The sequence below is a fragment of the Erpetoichthys calabaricus genome, chromosome 6 (assembly GCF_900747795.2).
Source record: "Erpetoichthys calabaricus chromosome 6, fErpCal1.3, whole genome shotgun sequence".
In the NCBI taxonomy this organism is placed as follows: Eukaryota; Metazoa; Chordata; class Cladistia; order Polypteriformes; family Polypteridae; genus Erpetoichthys; species Erpetoichthys calabaricus.
Genome location: NC_041399.2, coordinates 161,826,124 through 161,848,230, shown reverse-complemented (window position 1 = coordinate 161,848,230; position 22,107 = coordinate 161,826,124). Strand labels below are relative to the sequence as shown.

General features: G+C 40.4%; 1 protein-coding gene across 1 annotated transcript in view; it reads left to right on the top strand.

Annotated features, from left to right (window-relative positions):
- The window catches only part of reck (reversion-inducing-cysteine-rich protein with kazal motifs), a 247,542-nt gene that overhangs the window by 195,959 nt on the left and 29,476 nt on the right, over positions 1-22,107 (top strand). Inside the window, exon 17 of the mRNA XM_028804063.2 lies at positions 4,920-5,115. Coding sequence (XP_028659896.1) covers positions 4,920-5,115 — 196 coding nt within the window. The remainder of the gene's footprint in view (positions 1-4,919; positions 5,116-22,107) is intronic.

Here is a 22,107-nt window from a genome sequence, read left to right as displayed (position 1 = left end):
AGTAACCACTGAAGCAAACGTCATTCCACTCATTTCATATTTTTTTTTCACAGTGCTTCATCGACAGGGGTAGTTTATTAGAAAACAAGATGAGATGTACTTTATGGGGTGTCTGCTATACACTTTTGTTACCCTATCATCTAATTCTCATACTGTGAGAAAGGACAGGACCAAAGCACCTCATACTCTTTGGTTATACAAATAGGAGTTTCTAGGAAACAAAAGTTGTTGCAGACTGCAAAGATTTTTTACAATCTTTCTTGTTTTTAGAAACAGTACACATTAATCACTATTATTCTTTCCTCACATTTACAAGGAGTAAACCAGAATCAGAACCACAAAATGAAACATGTGTCAAGCTAGTAATTCTTTTTCCTAATTAACTTCTTTTTGTTGATTGTTTGAGACAAAGTTTAGACACTTCACTCTGCACATCGCCTTTTTTTAAAGTGTAATTATGCCAAAGTCACGAACTGCACAGGTGTGCGCCATATTGCCTGAAAACATGCCACATCTGTGGCAACCAAATGGCACTGTCTATTCATAAAACATTGAGAACAATAAATAATGAAAAAAACAAGAAAAAAGGAAAATTAATAACACATTGAAACCAAAGCACACATGTACCTGATATTGACTAGGCAGGCACAGGGCATTAAAACAAAATCAAATGTTTCAGACAGCAAATGTGACACATACTGGTCTTCATTTTCCCTTGCATATACTTCATCATAATAAATGCCTTGTCATTGAGCATTTGCAAAAAAAGTAAGAAAGAGTCCTTCATATCATCACCTCACTGGTTTAAAGGTCATTTTCCGGTTGCCCCAAATCTTTTTTGCCTCCCTTTCTCCACAGTCCTGAGTATTCTTTGTAGTGAGATCCATTCTTTTCATGTCACCTGACACCATCTCCATCATGGAGCACCTCTTCAACCAGTTATCCTTTGTCTTCCTCTCCAAATGGTTGAAGCACCTTAGTCTGACTCTTAGCACAACACCACCTCATCATGTCCAGGTCATTTTCTTAACTCACCATTTGTTTTCCTCTTATTCCATGGCACTATGTCCATTTGATAATTCTCATATCTGTTCCTTCCACTTTTACTTCATGTTCAGATTTCATTGGCCACATATAGAAATGTAATGAATTATTATTATTATTATTATTATTATTATTATTATTATCTCACTCCCACAGAGCATACTCCTCCTCACACACCATTTATAAATGTCTCCCTTCAATGCTATAGAGGCTACATTAGAATTAAGAAGTTCCTGGAAATTCTTCAACATACCTCCCGCCCTCACGATCACTGTTGTGCCTGCACTCAGCATGTCACCTATAGTAAAAAGCAGGACTTCAGTCCTTCCACTGAAACATCGCCATTGCTCATGTTTAAATTTAAACTTACTGCATCAGCATTCTGCACTCTATTCCTACACCTCCTTCAAAAAAAGGTTGTACTTGCGTCCTACAAACTACCCTTCACACCACTAGATCTTTTATGCCCCCACTTCTGACAACTCCAACATTCTTTGTTTTATATTTTTAATGATTTTAATTAGAAACATATAACATTCCATACAGTCAAGTCAAATTTTACAAATCAAAGCAAAATTTGACCCCCACCCAAGAGAAAGAAAGAGAGGAGCCAACAACCAAAGCTACTCTATAAAAGGAGCAAGAAACAAAGGATATCATTTTCCCTGAAATTAAAGCTTATTCTAAAATGTTATTGATTAGATCCTGCCATATTTTAAAAATGTTTTGAACAGATCCTCTAAATGAGAATTTGATTTTTCTCAGTTTCAAGTAGTGTAGAACATCAGTTACCCACTGACTTAAGAGTGGTAGGGTGAGATTCTTCCAGTTGAACAAGGTACTGTAAGTCTAAATGTTAGCAATGTAGTAAAATAAATTTCTCTTTGTTTGTCCTTCTCCATTTTAAGGCCGTCTGGGAGTACACCAAACACAGCTGTTAGTGGATTTGGAGGGATTGTAACACCAAGACTGTCTGATAAGCAAGCAAAGATTTTTCTCCAAAATGTTGTTAATTTGATGCATGCTCAGAACTTGTGGCCCAGTTTACATGTTGTATCTTGCCCTGGAAACATTTTGGACAATTTTAAATGAGATAAATTCTCTCGATAAAAGATTTTAAGTTGGATGACTGAATGCCTTGCACCTATGGAGCTCGAGTGTATCCTGTGCAGGCTACCTTCATCTCCTTTTCTAAAATATTGAGTGACAGATCCTTTCCCCAATGTACTCTATGGTCTTTGAAAGGAAAAGACTTTAAAATATTTTTATAAATTGTAGATATTCTGTCTGACTCTTCCAGGAATAGAACAAGATGGAAGGTGAGAAAAATTGGGCAGGTTCTGTTGAGCAAAGATTGTACTGTAGCTTGAAATTAGTGGAGAAATTGTGTTGAGGAGAAGTTTGCATTTGGAGCATAATTGTTCATAGGATTCAAACATTCAACTGAGCTTCTCCGAACACTACTTCTGCACACACTGTAGCACCATACCCACAACCCCTTCAATACCTCTGACCATCACATTGGTCTTTCCTGCATTTATTTTCGAATCTAGCTTATAATTTTAGTACCTTCTTCAGTTCGGCCTCACTTTTTACCATCAATACAAGGTCATCAAAATACAAGAGCTCATATAGCAATCATTCACCGTCGTCACTATCACATTGGACAGTGGACTTCAAATGGACTTCTGGTACAGCCTCAGCTTCATCTCGAAACCTTCACTTTCCCCATCTGCTGTTCTGACCACTATTCTTCCTCATACATTGACATCTTGCTGTTCATCTACACTTAAGTTTCTCAATTCCTACCAGATGGCCTCACATAAAACCCTTTAAATTGCCATCCCCAGATTTAACAATGCATAATACACCTTATTATCTTTTGCCTGGTGTGTCCAACGACAGGCATGAAACAAAACTGCATTTTCCTAACTTTTATCTCATCACTATTTGTTTTCTATAACAATCTCTAAATCAACTTCATTCGGTGCACTCATCTTTCAAGGATATTTTCTTTCAGATATGTCACACAGAACACGCTGTAGAAAATTCCCAATTCAAAAGTGCTGTTCCATACAATTACCTATTTTATTTATTGTTTCATGTTTACATTGAGGGGATGTATTTCAGCTTATATTTTTACTTGTCTAGTAGTAACTCCTGATGGCAAGCAAATCTCCATTGTAAGTTATTGAAATAACCCCTTAGAGATAGGGTGAGAAGCACCGACATCTGGGAAAGGCTTGGAATAGAACCCTTTGCATTGAGAGGAGAAAATTGAGGTGGTTCGGGCATCTGGTACCTTCTCTCTGTGGAGGTTTTCCAGGCACAACCAGGAGCCGCCATGGAAGACCCAGTTCTCGCTGGGAGTATTGTATCTTCCTTATAAGTTGGGAACACCTTGGTATCTCATGGTATGAGTTGGCAAGTGAGGTTAGGGAAAGGGATGCATGGGCCTCACTGCTAAGACTGTTGCCCACATGTGGTGGAAAATTAATGAACGAATGAAGATATTGAAATATAAGCCAGGAACTCATTGTCACGTCTGCTGCTTGCCAATGTGAGTTTACTTCAGCATAAATTTTATTTCTCCATCAGGTATTTTGATTAACAAATATGGACTAGAATTAGCCACAGACCCTACACAATGAACAAATGACAGCAGTATACATCACTCAAAACCTGTAAACCCTTAACTACCAACAACTAGCAGTCAGTGGAGTTTTTACATCACTTGACATATATTATCTGGTGTCTGTGAAAGCTGTTTCAGTCACCTCAAGCCTATTTTTAACTACATGATATTGTAAAATGCTATTCAGTTTTTTTTGTACTCGACATGTGGTTAAATTCTCTTATCACTGTTATTTCTTAATTTGATTTGTTGTTTCAAAAATTTAAAAAAAGAAAAATTCAATATTTCTGCCCTTGATGAAGTAAATAAACAAAAATGAAAAACTCTCAAACGTTTCAAATACATCCCTGAACAAACTTAAATGTTATACCATGGGTACATTTTCTGACTTGTTTCTATTTAAATATTTATCTCAAAGTGGATCACAGTTCCTACTTTGACTGAAATGTGTACATTTTATGACATTCTGCTCAGTTGTTGGCTTACAGATAACAAATTGAAATAAAGCCAGAAGTTACGTCATTCATTTTGATTTGTTTATCCCTTACAACGTTATTTAACTGACGAGTACACTTTGGACACATCATGAAACTTGTGACATCAGTCTTTATTAGTGTCCATTAATGACTGGAGAAACTGTATACAGATTAAGGGTCTGATGTGAGTTAAATACGGCTCTTGACATTAATGTTATGTTCACCTAAGATGCTCCTTTTGTTCCGCTGGATGGACTTTTATAATTTCCTACATGGATCCCTGGGAATTTCAGGACTCAAATGCTGGCTGGTGGGTCTCAAACAAAACACTTAACCAGAAAGCATCTGCTTCTTGAGTGCTCTCTCAGTAACTGCTGCAGGAAGATAAAAGGACCTTGTTAAGTTAAGAAAAACTGTGCAGTAATTTGATAAGGTTACTATAGTAATATTTCAAAAGCATTTGTGCCTGAGCAAACAGCCTAGAACGGTGGCAATGGTAAGCCAAGCATGAAAGAAATCTAATAAGATAATGTTAAAAACAAATATGTATATATATATATATATATATATATATATATATATATATATATATATATATATATATATATATATATATATATATATATATATATATATATATATATATATATATATATATATATATATATATATATATATATATATATATATATATATATATATATATACAGTATATATGTATTTTTGGTAACTCTCCTTTCCCACTTTTTTTTCTCCCACTGCAGATGTATACCAAAGCGGAAAGTTTGCCTGTCAAGTATTGCGGATTATGCCTGTAACCAATATGATTGTGTGTCAAGGCCTGCAAACTGTGATTCGGTGCCAGTGGACTCCGTATGTGATACAGAGGGAGCTGAGCACCCTAATCTCTGTGTGCTTTACCAAAGAGGAAAGATTTTCGCTTACACTGGCCAGTGTCAGGTAGGATGTTTGGACTTACAACTGGGTATGACCAAACACAGATTAGGTTTTATTTAATGCAGAACATGGCTTGGATTTTGGGATAAGAAGAAGCATAATGTTTTCAATTTTTAAAGGGTTAGCATCCAAACTTTATGTTTCTATGTTCCTTTTTATTTTTCATTGTTCAATTCATTTAAAGTTATTTTTGTTTTTGTTAAGTAATTTCTAGGTGCTAATCTAGTACTTGACATTTTTTCTTTATTAAAATGAAGTAATGTTAAGGTAGGATGTTTTGACTAAAATGCAATACTTGAACGCATGTAGTAAAAGCCCAGCATGCCCGCTCAACAACTCCCTCCTCGGTCTTTATTGATAATATTACTACAGAGGAACTATCTGTGGACATGGCGTTTCTTTTTATATTAAATATGCAGTGCCTTCAGAAAGTATTCAGACCCCTTCACTTTTTCCACATTGTGTTATGTTGCAAGCTTGTTCTAAAATCATTTAAAATAATTTTTTCGCTCATCAAACAATACTCAATACCCCAGAATGAGAAAGCAAAAACAGGATTGTAGGACATTTTTGCAGATTTATTAAAAATAAAAAAAACTACAAATACAGTAATCCCTCGCTATATCGCGCTTCGACTTTCGCGGCTTCACTCTATCGCGGATTTTATATGTAAGCATATTTAAATATATATCGCGGATTTTTCGATGCTTCACGGGATTCTGCGGACAATGGGTCTTTTTACTTCTGATACATGCTTCCTCAGTTGGTTTGCCCAGTTGATTTTATACAAGGGACACTATTAGCGGATGGCTGAGAAGCTACCCAATCAGAGCACGCAGTTAAGTTCCTGTGTGCTGATTGGCTCAGCGACAGAGCACAGAACTCAATTCCGCTGCGTTAACCAGGAAGTCTCGTCTCGCTTATTCAGCATCAACGTGCTCCTGCTACTGCTTCAGGGGCCGTGCCCAAGCGCCAACGATTTCCGAAAATGTAAAAGTTTTGGATATGTTGAAGGAAGGGAACAGCTACACCGCTGCAGGACGCCATTACGGAATCAATGAGTCCACGATTCTTTTTTATTTAAAAAGGAGAAAAAGAATATACGATTTATTGCCGCAGTGTCCTTTAACCAGGGCGCAAAACGAGTTGTAAGTGGATGTAATGAGGCGATAGTCCGGATGGAATCTGCATTAGGGATCTGGATTGAAGACTGCCAGAAGAAGAACAATGGCGGTGCAACACAGTCGCCTAAAGAGGCTCCTTTAGAAGAGCTGTAACGCTCTCTTTTGTTCAGTAAAATTAAACTCATCGTTATCGGACAAGTTGCCGTGTCATTGTTAGTGAGTAACATAATTAATTTTCTACGTACAGTACTTATTACATGTACATAGTTTAGTATCACTGCACACACATTTTACTGTACAGTATACAATTTTTCTTGCATTGTACGTATTTATTGCTGGTGGCCTGCCTGTAGTAATGGCTGTAACATATGTGATATCGGAGATGCTCGATATCTTTAAAATAATATTTAGGTTTTACTGTATATAAACAGTGTGTTTACATACTTAATTTCAATGAATCTTACCTAATATCTAAGAGAATACAAAGGGTTTATGCTGTATAATTGTGCGGGAAATGTTTATAAGAGTGTGGGTGAGTTTATAAGGGCTTAAAATATATAAAAATAACCATATGAACATATGGTTTTTACTTCGCGGATTTTCACCTTTCGCGGGGGGTTCTGGAACGCAACCCCCACGATCAAGGAGGGATTACTGTATCACATTAACACACATACTCAGACCCTTTGTTATGAGCCTTGAAATTTGGTCCAGTTGCATTCCATTGTATTGATCATCATTAAAATGTGTCTGCATCTTGTTTGGGGGTCCATCTGTGGTCAGTTCAATTGATTGGAAATGATTAGGAAAGACACACACCTATATATAAAATGTGTCAGCTGAAAGTGTGTATCAAAGCAAAAACCAAGCCATGAGGTTGAAAGATTTGCCTAAAGAGCTTAGCGGCTGGATTGTGTTGTGGCATAGGTCTCGGAAAAAATTCCTGCAGCATTGAAGGTTCCCAAGGGCACAGTTGCCTTCATAATTCTGAAATGGAATAAGTTTTGAACAACCACAACTCTTACTAAAGCAATCAGGGGAGGGGACACATGCTAAGAGAGGTCATCAAGAACATAATGGTCACTCTGGCTGAGCTCCAGAGGAAACGTGTGGAGATGGGAGAAACTGCCAGAAGGACAACTACCACTGCAACACTCCATTTATTTGGGCTTTAGAACAATCTAGACGAGAACAGGCCATTGAGCCTAATAATGCTTGACAGTCCTATCCCCTTTATTCTTCCAAAATATCATCAAGTCTGGCTTTGAAGGTCCCTAACGTCCTACTGTCTATGACACTACTCAGTGTGTCTGTGTTTCTATGTGTATAGAAAATCTTCCAAATGTTTGTGTGAAATTTCCACCCAACATGTTTCCAACTGTGTCCCAGTGTTCATAATGAACTCGTTTTAAAGTACCAGTCTCGATCCACTGTACTAATTCCCTTTATAATTTTTAAACACTTTACATCTCTTATTTTCCTTTTGCTTAAACTGAAAAGGCTCAGCTCTTTTAATCTTTCCTCATAATTCCTCCACTGTAGCCCTGGAATCAGCCTAGTCGCTGTTCTCTTGTCTTCTTCTAGTGTTGCTACGTCTTTTTACAGCCTAAAGACCAAAACTGCACACAGTACTCCAAATGAGGCCTTGCCAGTGTGTTATAAAGCTTGAGCATAACCTCCTTGGACTTGTACTCTACACATTGAGTAATATAACCTAGCATTCTGTTAGCCTTCTTAATGGCTTCTGAACATTGTCACGCAAAGTCAGTCGAGTCCACCTGGCTGCATTCCTGTAACCTGGCTGCGCCATAAGATGGCTGCACCGACGAGAGCTCCGAGTCATCTCAGCAAAAAGTTATTATTTATTTTCTTACTACTCGCTCTTTTTGTGCGTTCTACTTTATCACACTTTCAGTATGACCGGCAAACACTATTGGAATTACGTTCATCAGCCAGTTCGGATTTTACAACAGTTTTTGATATCGCGGACACTGTACTGCCTGAAGCCTTTTGGTTACTCGCGCGACGCCGAAGGAAAACAAAGAGGGGGAAACGCACCGGAGTTCTGTGCCGAACCCGACAGAGGAACAACAAGCCTCCTCTGCCTAGCATCCTGCTCGCTAACGTTCAGTCTCTGGACAACAAATTAGATGAGCTGCGCGCACGGATAAAGCACCAGAAAGACATCACGAACTGCTGCGTTTTGGTGTTCACAGAGACGTGGTTGGAGCCCAGCGTACCTGACTGCACAGTCACACCAGACGGGTTCACAGTTTATCGGGGAGACAGAACGAAGGACTCAGGCAAGTCAATGGGAGGGGGTGTGTGCTTTATGGTTAACTCTTCGTGGGCTACGGATGTGTGTGTCTTAAAAACACACTGCTCACCGGTTCTTGAGCTGCTGACCATTAAAGTTAGACCCTTTTACCTCCCGAGGGAGTTCAGTTCAGTTCTCCTTTCAGTTGTTTACATCCCCCCACAAGCTGATAAAGCTTCGGCTATGGATGAACTGTATGATGTTATCAGTGGACTAGAGAAGCTAACTCAGAAGCAGCATTTATTGTGTTGGGAGACTTTAACAGAGCAAACATGAGGAAAGTTCTCCCTAGATACTATCAGCACATCTCTCCCCCCACAAGAGGTGATCAAACACTGGATCATTGTTACACCTTATTCAAGGACTCCTACAAATCTCTCCCTCGACCAGCTTTTGGAAAATCAGACCATTGCTCTATATTGCTGCTGCCTGCATATAAACAAAGACTTAAACAGGAAAAACCGGTTTACAGGAACATCTACAAATGGGACAGTGAAGCTTAGGGGGTCTTACAGGACTGCTTTGAAACAACTGATTGGGAGATGTTTGAGGATGCAGCTGATGGCAACATCAATGAATTCACAGACTCTGTCACAGGATATATCAGCAAGTGCATTGACGATGTTGTCACTAAAACCACCGTTTGCATATATCCTAACCAGAAACCCTAAGCTTGAGGCTAAGCTCAAGGTGCGGACCTCTGCCTTTGGCTCAGGGGACTCTGATGCATACAAAGCAGCCAGATACGACCTCCGGAGGTCCATCAAGAAGGCCAAACGGAACTACAGGGACAAAGTGGAGTCAAGCTACCACAGCTCTGACACCAAGCACCTGTGGAATGGACTGTGCTGCATCACTGACTATAAAAAGAAAAACACAGTCAGTGTTCAGCCCACTGCATGTCTTGCAGACGAGCTCAACACTTTCTATGCTCGTTTTGATGCAGCCAACAAAGAACAGGTGCTATATCCTCAAGGGGGCAGTGAGTCTGTCACTCTGATCCTTGAAACGTCTGATGTGAGAAGGTCCTTCAAAAAGGTCAATCCTCGCAAAGCTCCGGGACCAGATGGCATCCCAGGCCGTGCCCTCAGGGCGTGTGCTGACCAGCTAGCAGGTGTGTTCACCAACATTTTCAATCTCTCCCTGAGGCAGTCAGTGGTCCCCACTTCCTTCAAGGCATCCACCATTATTCCTGTCCCAAAGAAACCGGTGGTCTTCTGTCTGAATGACTATCGCCCAGTTGCACTGACATCGGTCATTATGAAGTGTTTCGAGCAACTAGTCAAAGGTTACATCTGCTCCTCCCTCCCTGACACGCTGGATCCTCTCCAATTTGCTTACAGAGCAAACAGATCGACAGAGGATGCCGTTGCGCTAACAATAAACACTGCCCTCACCCACCTGGAAAGAGGAAATACATATGTAAGAATGCTGTTCATAGATTACAGTTCGGCATTCAACACCATCATCCCCTCAAAACTCGTCTTGAAGCTTGACGACCTTGGGTTGGGGACGACCATCTGCAGATGGATTTTCTCTTTCCTCACAAACAGGCCCCAGGTGGTGAGAGTCGGCAAACACACATCCTCATCACTCATTTTAAACACAGGAGCGCCGCAGGGCTGTGTGCTTAGCCTCCTCTTGTATTCCTTGTTCACCCATGACTGTGTTGCAAAACACGGCACAAATACCATCATCAAGTTTGCAGACGACACAACCATCATAGGCCTTATCACTGACAACGATGAGATGGCCTACAAAGAGGAGGTGCTGGCATTGAGTAATTGGTGCCTAGATAACAACTTGTCTCTTAACGTCAGCAAAACCAAGGAGATGATTGTGGACTATCGAAAACAACAAGGCAGAGAACACCAGGCCATCTACATCAGCGGCATAGAAGTTGAAAGGGTCAACAGCTTCAAGTTCCTCGGAGTAAACATCACCAAGGATCTCTCGTGGACCCTTCACATAGACACTGTGATCAAGAAAGCTCGCCAGCGGCTCTACTTCCTGAGGAGGCTGAGGAAGTTTGGCATGAATGCCAACATCACCTCAAACTTTTACAGGAGTGTGGTCGAGAGTCTGCTAACGGGCTGCATTACCGTCTGGTATGGGAGCTGCTCTGCCAGCAGCCGGAAATCACTACAGAGAGTGGTGAAGGCAGCAGAGCACATCACGGGCAAGAGTCTTCCTACCATTGAAGACATTTACCTCCATCGGTGCTTGCGTAAGACAAGCAGCATCATAAAGGACCACAGCCATCCAGCACGCCAGCTGTTCTCCTTGTTACCGTCTGACAGACGATCCAGGAGTCTGGCTGCTCGGACTACAAGACTTAAGAACAGCTTTTACCACCAGGCCATTCGACTCCTCAACAGCAACACCTGAACACTTACACACACTTACATTACACCTACATTGCACTACTCACACACAAACTGTACCTGCACACACTCTGAATACTGACTGGAACATGCATCTGCACTTTATGGAATATGCATCTGCACTTATAAAACATTATCTGTGCAATAACTGTCATTTGTACTTGCTGCTCATTCAACTCATATTGCTCTATAACTTCTTTTAAAACATACACATTTTATTTTATATGACTTGTCTATTTTTAACTTGTAATCTTTTTTTAAGCTTTATTGGATCTAGGCTGAGTGACTTGTTTTTCTCGTCATACACATTTCATTGTATGTTGACCCTGTGTTAACCTATATATGACAAATAAACCTAAACCTAAACCTATGACTCCTAAATCCTTCTCATGCATATTCCTATCCAAATCATTTATATATAGTAAAAATAGCAGAGGCCCTAGCACTGACCCCTGTGGAACACCATTCTTAACATCAGCCAATTCTGATGAGGTTCCTCGCACCATCACCCTCTGCTTCCTGTGTCTGAGCCAATTCTACATTCATCTACAAACATCACCCTGAACTCCCACTTATTTTAGTTTAATTCCCAGCCTCTTATGTGGCATCTCATCAAATGCTTTCTTAAAATCATGATAAGTAACATCATATGCTCCTCTTTAGTCCTTTTGTTGCCTCCTCATAGAATCCCACCATGTCAGTAAAACATGATGTCCCTTTTCTGAACCCATGCTGACTGTTCAGTAAAGCTTATGTTCTTGCCATATATTGGTCATTCTTTTACTTAATAATTCATTCAGTTAATTTACTGTACCTTTGACACATGTTAAGCTTACTGGCCTATAATTACTTAGATCAGCCCAATCACCCTTTTTATATAACAGGATAATAATTGCTGTTTTCCAGTACTTCGGAATTTCCCCAGTGTGCAGTGACTACCTAAAAATATGAGTCAAGGGTTGATATGTGCACCCAGTAACTTACTTAAGCACTCAAAGATAATTATTATCTGGTCTTAGTGATTTGTTTGATTTCAGACTATGTAATCTAAGATGTACTTCTCCCTCTACAATTTCCAAATCAGTGCCCCCTTAGTAGTCCTATTTACTGCTGGGAGGTTATCTACTTTCTCACATATGAAGATTACAGAAGAAAATGCAAGTATAGAGCATCTGCTGTTTCACTGTCTGAATTTTTTTAATTCTCTTTTACTATTCCTAATGCACTTCACCTCCTCCTTGACTGTTCTTTTACTATTAAAATACTGAAAGAATCTCTTAGGGTCATCTTTCGTATTATCGGCTATATTCCTCTCTAACTACCTTCTAGCTTCCCTAAAATTTTCCTTAATGGTTGTCCTCATATGTCAGAGTGACCACACAGAAGCCTCTCCTCAGTAAAAGACACATGAAAGCCCACTTGGAGTTTGCAAAAAGGTCCATAAAAGAATCCCAGACCATGAAACAAGATTCCCTGGTCTAAAAACAAAAAACAAGGTTAGCATGTCTGGAGGAAACCAGGCACCGCTCATCACCTGTGTAATACCATTCCAAAGGTGAAGCATTGGGGTGGCAGCATCATGCAATGGGGTTGTTTTTCATCAGTACAGACTCTGAGAATAGACAAGTACAGAGACTCTTAATGAAAACCTGCTCTGAAGTGCTCTTGACCTCAGACAGGACTGAAGGTTCAGCTTCCAACAAGAGAATGACTCTAAGCACAAAGCTAAGACAACATAGAAGTAGCATAGAGATAACTCTGGGAATGTGCCTGAGTTTTTCAGCCAGAGCTCAGACTGAAACTCTTTGGAAATATATGAAAATAGCTGTTCACCAACAGTCTCCCTCCAACCTGACAGAGTTTGAGAGGACATGCATAGAAGAATGGCAGAAATACCCAAATCCAGGTTTGTGAAGCATGTCGCTTCATACCCAAGAAAACTCCAGGTTGTAATCTTCTGTCAATGACACATCAACAAAGTTCGGAGTAAAGGATCTGATTACTTGTGTCAATGAGATATTTATGTTTTTTTTTAGTTTTAATATATTTACAAACATTTCTAAAATACTGTTTTTTGCTTTGTCATTTTAGGGTATTGAATGTTGTTTGATGTGGGGAAAAAATAATTTAAATGACTGCAATACAGCAGAATGTGAAAAAAATGAAGAGGTTTGAATACATTATAAATTTTCTGTATACGCACATATACATACATAATATTGGGGAAAAGAGTGGCATGACACTGGTTCATCCATCCATCCATCCATTATTCAACCCGTTATATCCTAACTACAGGATCACGGGGGTCTGCCAGAGCCAATCCCAGCCAACACAGGGCGCAAGGCAGGAAACAAACCCCGGGCAGGGCGCCAGCCCACCGCAGGGTGCGCGCACACACAAACACACACACGTACACACACACACACACACACACCAAGCACACACTAGGGACAATTTAGAATCACCAATCCACCTAACCTGCATGTCTTTGGACTGTGGGAGGAAACCGGAGCGCCCAGAGGAAACCCACGCAGACACGGGGAGAACATGCAAACTCCACGCAGGGAGGACCCGGGAAGTGAACCCAGGTTTCCTAACTGCGAGGCAGCAGTGCTACCCACTGCGCCAGTTACTGATTCAATGTATTAAAATTAAAAGCCCTCCCGTACCTCAGACATTGCCACTGACATTGTGAATCATATGAAAAGAATTCCTCGTGCAGGTGAAGACCATTTTCGGTGCAGCCTTCAAAGTGGTCGGTAACATATTTAATAACATTCTTTCAACAGTTACCATCTTAAATAAAGATCCCTTGATGACCTCACGTCTCACAGTGCCAGTGCTCACATGGTAGCAACAGATGCCATTGCCATAAACAAAATGGCCGTGGATCACAAAATTGGTGTAGACTTGCAGTTCTTGTAATGAAAAGTCAGCCCAGATTAGAGATGTGACAACAATAAAATTAGCAAACAGTAATAAAAGCAATTAAGAACAATAAGTGAAATGAATCAGAAATAACATTTATAATATTAATAATCATAACAAAATCAAGAAAATAACATACAGTATGTTACTTTTTCATCACTAATAAAACTGTTATGCATTGGCGATTCTAAATAGATAGATAGATAGATAGATAGATAGATAGATAGATAGATAGATAGATAGATAGATAGATAGATAGATACTTTATTAATCCCAATGGGAAATTCACATTATCCAGCAGCAGCATACTGATACAATAAATAATATTAAATTAAAGATTGATAATAAGGCAGGTAAAAAACAGAAAATAACTTTGTATAATGTTAAATGTTAACGTTTACCCCCCCGGGTGGAATTGAAGAGTCGCATAGTTTGGGGGAAGAACGATCTCCTCAATCTGTCAGTGATTGTCTAGCTGTCCCTAGTGTGTGTGTGTGGGTGTGCCCTGCGGTGGGCTGGCGCCCTGCCCGGGGTTTGTTTCCTGTCTTGTGCCCTGTGTTGGCTGGGATTGGCTCCAGCAGACCCCCGTGACACTGTAGTTAGGATATAGCAGGTTGGATTATGGATGAATGGATGACCTTGACACTAAGAATGGCTACATTTTCATTTGCCATCCTGTAAGTGTATACAAGGAAGACATTGTCAGAAGTGTAATTTCAATCTTTGAACACAATTTAAGCAGTTGTGGCAGACCAGCTGGTCCCACTGCAGTTTGCCTATTAGACAAAGACTGGAGTGGAGGATGCAATTATTTGTTTGTTCCACAAGGCTTATTTTCAACTGAACAAAGCTGGCAGCACTGTGAGGATTATGTTTTTTGATTTCCCCAGTGCCTTCAATACCATCCAGCCATCCATGTTAATTGGTGAACTCGAATATATGCAGGTGGATGAAACCTATGGTAACATGGGTAATGGACTATCTGTTGGGCAGAATGCAGTTTGTGACACTTGAGGACTGTGTTTCTGATATGGAAGTGAGCAACACTTGAGCACCTCAAGGAACAGTCCAGTCTCCTTTTCTCTTCATTCTGACATGTTAGTTGAAGAGATTCTCACATGATTCTTCACTTATGGGTATTAATAAGGGGCATGAGACAGAGTATAAGGGTCAGGGGAAGAACTTTGTTTCAAGGTGCAGAAAGTATTATTTTCATTGCACCAAAGAGCCTCTATGCTCTGTCAGTATTTAGGAAGTGGATTTGGAGTTGATGCATTGCTACAAGTATTTTGAGAGTCCACATCAATGACCAGTTGGACTGGTCTTGTAACAAAGAGGAGCTATATAGGAAAGGAGAGACTGCACTTCTAAGGAGACTGCACCTCTGACAAAGTTTATGTGTTCTATAACTCTTGTGATGGCCAGTGTGATATTTTCTATGCTATGGTTTACTGGGATGGTAACATCACTTCAAGAGAGGCTCACTGAATGAACAAGTTCCATTATACCAACAGCAATGCATCTCACAATGCTTCACTGCAAATGCTTAAGTCAGAACTTTTATTTCTTTTTAGTTTTCTTCTGTTTTAGTAAGTCTGGTGTGTATTTCAGAGGTGTTTTCTGTTGGTCATAATATATTATTTCTGTGGCCAAGTACATGTCTATCTATCTATCTATCTATCTATCTATCTATCTATCTATCTATCTATCTATCTATCTATCTATCTATCTATCTATCTATCTATCTATCTATCTATCTATCTATCTATCTATCTAGTTGTGGATCTCAAAAATTAATCGTACAATTTGAGTGAGACTCTGCATAGTCAATAGCATTGTAAAATGCCTGAATCCTATTGATGTCGAGCAAAATTGCTATTGTAAATTTTGCTGTACTGAATTAACTACATATAACACAGGTATAAAGTATTTACTGTATATACCTTTTCTAAGCCTACTTATCCAGAGCAGGGTTGTGGGAAAGTGGACCCTATACCCTCAAGAACTGCACATGGACCCTGAATGTGGAGCCAGCCCAACATATATTGAACACACACATACATATACTGTACTAGGTAAAACTACCTAACCTGCAATTCTTTGGTCTGCTGGAGGAATCTGGAGCACCCATGAGGAAATCTACATGGACATAAGGAAAACATGCGAACTCCACTCAGGAAATTTCCACAGAGTCTGTGTAGGAAAGTCAAGTGTTGGATTCATTTATTTTCTTAAATGTGTAAATTCTGTGCATTGCCAGTAGAGGGTAGCACCAGAGAGAAGTGCCTGTAGTTTCAGGGAACATCATTGGAAATCCCCTACTGGGCTGAAAAATAAGTAAGAACAGTATTTTATTATGAAAGAGAGGGCCTCCCTGTAAATAGGAGGAGTGTATGTGTGTGCATGTTTGACCTCGCCTGTACATAAAATCCGTGTTTATCTAAAAGTCTTCACAGTTGTTAAATTGTTACATGTCAATAACCAGCCGTAGGTGGCAGGTTTTTACACCAAGTCTTTTAGCTGTTCAGTGGGTGTTTACACAATAAATACAATTTGTTTTTGTATAGCGTTCTTCACTGAGGGCTGGCACAGAGTGCCGTTTATCTATCCTAAACCAGTGGACAAGAATGTGGAGCACTATCATCAACACATCTCCCGTTGCTGCTTTCTTTGCTTTTCTTTTTTTTTTTTTCCTCCCCTTAGTATCTCATTTTTCAGATCTCTGCCCCCAAAGTTCGACCTCACAGAGCAGCCTTTCACTTTGAGTCACAGGCTAATCATTTCAGGCTGGCCTTCTAATCGTCTGATCAGAGGTCATGGAGTAAACACTTCATGGCTGCTGAAATGGCTGGGGAGGAATGACTCAGGGGGCACTTTGGTCTTTCGCATTAGGAGCAAGTAAGAACATCTGGAATGGATTCAGGCTTTAGTGTTAAACATGATGAACTGTCTGGCTTTTTGCTGTTAAATTATGCGGGTAAATTACAAACTGCCTCATGTATACAGACACACCTTATCTGTTTTATCAGTTGCTCAGTTTAGATTCTCCTTGGGCAGCAATGAGCAGCCCCATTTCAGGCGCCAGTTAGTTGAATGGCTCTGACAAAGTCACACATGATGAACACTCCCTGGGGTAGTTTGGAGTGAGTTGTCGATTTAAGAATGTGTCTTTGGTTTATGAAAGAAAGCCAGCACAAACATAATATAATATAAAAGTTCTGTATAGTGGGTTTCCCAGGCACTGACCCACCAGCTGCCACTCTTGTGCAAAAAAAACAGAAATATGCATGTTTGTGTATATATGACTGATGAGGACATTGGGAGTTGCACTTCCTGTACTGCACGTTACCGCAGTCATCCATGTTGCATGTAAGTAATTATGACCTTGGTAACAACTAATTATATATAAAATGCCATATGATGTTAGGCAACCCTCACGATCAAATATTTACTTACTCTTCTCTTCACTTACAACAGGAATGTTTAGTTTGTGACATCAGTTTGTTTAATTTGCACATGCTATGATTACCTTGGAGTATATTTGTACATGATCAGGTAGTTGAGTAATTATTATAAATGGTTGTCAAAAACAAGATCAGTCTGCTATAGATGAATGAAACTTCCACATATATGAGTTATAATTGTCATCAGTTTTTGCAAATTTCTAAAATGCTGTTTTGAAGGAAATTTTGTTTGTGCATTTAATAACTAATATCCTTTTTTACTTGGTTTATCTAGTGAATCACTTTGTTCTGCTTACAGAGTCCATTTTAACTCTTATCTATTTAGTCGTAAAAAAAAAAAATCTACACATTGTCTAAGAGTTAGGGAAACACCAGTCTCTTATTTTTTTTATTTTTTATTTTTGGAATAGATGTAGAGATGAGTACCATAAGCTAAGATCTGTCACTGACCATAAAACTTGTATGGGTGCTCCCCTTGAAATGTACTGAATTCGGATTGAATTTTCTTGTATGGGTTACTTTTTGAGGACACCTCAAAGGTTATTAGAGATTCCAACAGTTAGTCTAGGGATTGATGGGATTAAAGGATCTAGAAATAAACTCATGGTGATCTCCTATACTACATTGTTAGTTTGCCACCTGACGTTAACTGGGAGAATCATAATTCAATGGAATATATTATAAAACAAAATAAAATATATATATATTTTTTATATGAATCATCCCAATATGGAAAGAATTTACCAATTATTCAACTCCTCTCCTGCTTCCCCTTCTGTCCTGTCACTATCCATGATTGTGGATATCGTAAAGATTTTGCTCGCGTTTATTTTCCTATTCGCTTTTCTGGTTAGAGAAATTTTTGGCTGTTATTTTCAACTGGTTTACGTATTGGGTTAAGACAACAGTTCTTTGAAATCCCAGTTATGATCTTGATTTGATTATAGACTACTTCTCCTCTTCTGGTCCTTTATTCCTTTCTCACATGCTAATTCTTTATTCAGCACAATAATTATGGTCTTTTTGGTATCAACAGTGATTTTTTGATTTTTTTCACATTTACTGTATTTGTGATGGGCAGCACGGTGGCGCATGTGGTAGCGCTGCTGCCTCGCAGTTAGGAGACCCGGGTTCGCTTCCCGGGTCCTCCTTGCGTGGAGTTTGCATGTTCTCCCCGTGTCTGCATGGGTTTCCTCCGGGCGCTCCGGTTTCCTCCCACAGTCCAAAGACATGCAGGTTAGGTGGATTGGCGATTCTAAATTGGCCCTAGTGTGTGCTTGGTGTGTGGGTGTGTTTGTGTGTGTCCTGCGGTGAGTTGGCACCCTGCCCAGGATTGGTTCCTGCCTTGTGCCCTGTGTTGGCTGGGATTGGCTCCAGCAGACCCCCGCGACCCTGTGTTCGGATTCAGCGGATTGGAAAATGGATGGATGGATGTATTTGTGATTGGACAAGGGTTGTGCAGTATACTGATACTGAAAAAGTACCAAAAAAACAAAATTTTTAACACAGTACAGTAGCAACATTTTATTAAATTTGGTATTAGAGGTAAATTGTAGTTTTCAAGCACCTCACTAGTTTATTAGTGTGATCGCAACTGCTGATCACATGTCCCATCCATCCACTTTTTGATGACATATACATATTACATCTAGCTGGATTCATTAAGGAGGAACTCAAAGCTTGGTGGCACGTGATTGAGCTGCAGAGCACAGAGGCTACTGTGAGCTTCCTGGGGTAGGTGGGTGAGGAGTTACCCATTATTTGCTTCAGTACTGTTTTAGTACTGGTACTGAGTTCCAAAAGCTGATATCAATACTGATACCGAAATCAAAATTAGTACCTTTCCAACTCTCGCTTGGAATCTTTTTTTTTTATAAATTAGTGTGGGATTTTTGTTTTGTTATACTAAAATTTAAAAAACAAAAGTCTGAGAATCACTTTTTTGAAAGGATGTGGGATGTTAACTAGTCCACCAAGAGTGTGATTTCACTGCGTGTTGAGACTTCAAGAACTAGGTTCTGTCCCTTTCGCTGTCCCAGTCTATCATTTTCTAATAATGATGTGTGTATGCTTTGCTTGGCATCAAATGATAAAATGCCAGTGAGCCACGTCAGCAGCAGAGGCGTAGCTAGGGTTTTCAGCACCCAGGGACAACTGAAGATTTCGCGCCCCCTCCTGTTTGCCAAAATGCAATGGGGAACATCAATTCGGCACCCCTAGATGCTTCACCCAGTGACAGATGTCCCCCCTTGCCCCCCCCCCAGCTACGCCACTGGTCAGCAGCTTAAAATAATTTGTTTTTAGGCTGAGGGTATTACAAGCAGGCATAACCTTTTAATCTGTAATTCTTTTTTTCTTTCATCCAGGCATGTACAGCACAGTCTTTGGAGCACAAAGCATGGGTGACAGTGTGGTTGGAAAGTGACTAGTATTCCTGATATATACATATATTTGAACAGTGCTGTTAATTATTAATATGTACAAATGTGTATGTGTAAATGTACAGTGCATTGCTGCACCCACCACACATTCAAACAGCTCAGGATCCCAGTTGGCAATCCCTCAGGTAGACACACGGTCCAGTCCCACATTCCGGAAATGACATTCTGTAGGCCACAGCAAGTTGGGCATCCTCTTGGCCTTGTCCAGCCATTCAGGTCCTTAACAAAGAGGATCCTGTAAGCAGGATCACACTCTGTGAATCGCGACACATGGCCGTATTGCTGTAACTGACGCTCCCTCACAATGTAGGTAATGTGTGTCATTCGGGATTCCATGAGCAAGCACTCGTTTGACGCAAAGTCAAATCAGCAGTACTCAAGGATTCTCCGAAGAGACAAAGTACTGAAGGAGTCCAATCTTCGTCTCAGGTTAGTGGATAGTGTCCATGTCTTGCAACCATATAGCCAAACAGGAAGCACCAGGAATCAAAAGACTTGGACCTTCAGCCTTTTGCAGAGATATCGGGAGCACCACACACCCCTTTCCAGCAACCTCATGACCCCCTGTGTTCTCCCAGTCCATCTACTGACTTCATAGGAAGAGTCACCAAAGACATGAATGTCACTGCCGAAGTAAGTAAACCTCTCAGTGAGGTCAATATTCTCTCTGCAGACAGACACACTTCTGATGGCTGTGCCCAACAGGTCATTATAGTCCTGGATGTTGTTTTTTATCCAGGACACTCGCAAGCCCAGGCACTCAGACTCCCCACTCGGTCTCTCAAGAGCCCCAATCAGAGCCTCCATTGACTCTGCAAAGATCACAGCATCATCAGCAAAGTCAAGATCAGTGAATATTTCTTCACCAACAAATGCCCCACAGCCGCTTGACCCCATGACCCTGCCAAACACCCATTCCATGCAAGCATTGAACAGAGTAGGACACACCCCTGACAAACCCCAGCATCAACTGGGAAAAATGCAGAGGTTCTGCCTCCACTCAACAGAGCACCAGTGTACAGGCTGGCCATGATATCTAGCAACTTCGGGGGAATCCTCAGGATGTCCCACAGGGCAGCTCGATCAGCTGAGTCGAACACTTTATAAAAATTGACAAAGACTGCAAAGAAACTCTGCTGATATTCACTTTTGTGCTCAATGAGAACCCTCAGTGCCAGGACGTGGTCTATGTTAGAATTCTTACGCGTAAAACCAGACTGCTGCAGTCATTGGTAAATGAGCAAGTAATCATTTATCCTATTGAGGATGACCCTAGCAAGGACCTTACCTAGCACCAAGAGCACTGTTATCCCCCTGTAGTTGCTGCAATCAAGGCGATCACCCTTCCCTGTCCAGACAGGGATGACAAGTTCTGTTTTCCAGTCAAATGGAAGCAAAGATTGCTTGCAATGCCAGGAAGACAGCCTTACCAACATCCTGGAGAAGATCACCCTGATACCACAGATCCCTGCAGCCTTTCCTACCCTCAGCTGGTTTACCACCTGTGCAATCTCGGTGAGACTGGGTGGTTCACAGCTAAATGGAGGATCAGCCTCAAGAACTGTGTACCCAGAGATGTCCAACATCCTAGTCAGAGGACAGCTGCTCAAAGTGCCCAGCCCACATCTGGATAGATAGATAGATAGATAGATAGATAGATAGAGATAGATAGATAGATAGATAGATAGATAGATAGATAGATAGATAGATAGATAGATAGATAGATAGATAGATAGATAGATAGATAGATAGATAGATAGATAGATAGATAGATAGATAGATAGATAGATAGATAGATAGATACTTTATTAATCCCAAGGGGAAATTCACATTCCTATTTTATTATTTTATTATCTACTGCATAATCCATAAGGAGGAACAGATTCGGATGTGTGTAATGCTTTGATTCCTCTGTAAGCAGGACGTGTGTCACTAGACCATACATGGTGTGTCACTTGCTCACAGATTCCTCTTACAATCACCTCCTTATCTGTCCTTAGAGCCCTTGCAGTCATCCTTATCAATTTCTGGTACAGAGTAGAGTTGCCACCAAGCTGTGCGCAGCAACTCCTCTCGATGATATCCAGGGTGCCCTACTAGAAAAATACCTCCTTCTGGAAACACCGGCAACACCAACACAACCCTCCGCCACCTTCAGGGTCTTGTCACGGCAGGTCTCCTACATCACATTAGGATCGGCAGTCACATTCAAGTCTGGAAGTTTTTCATACAAACTTTGTGCAAACTCATTAGAAACTGCCTGATCTTGGAGTCTGGCCAAGTCCAGATTCATTCTCCTAGTAAGTGGTAACCTACTGGACCTAAGCTGGATCTTCA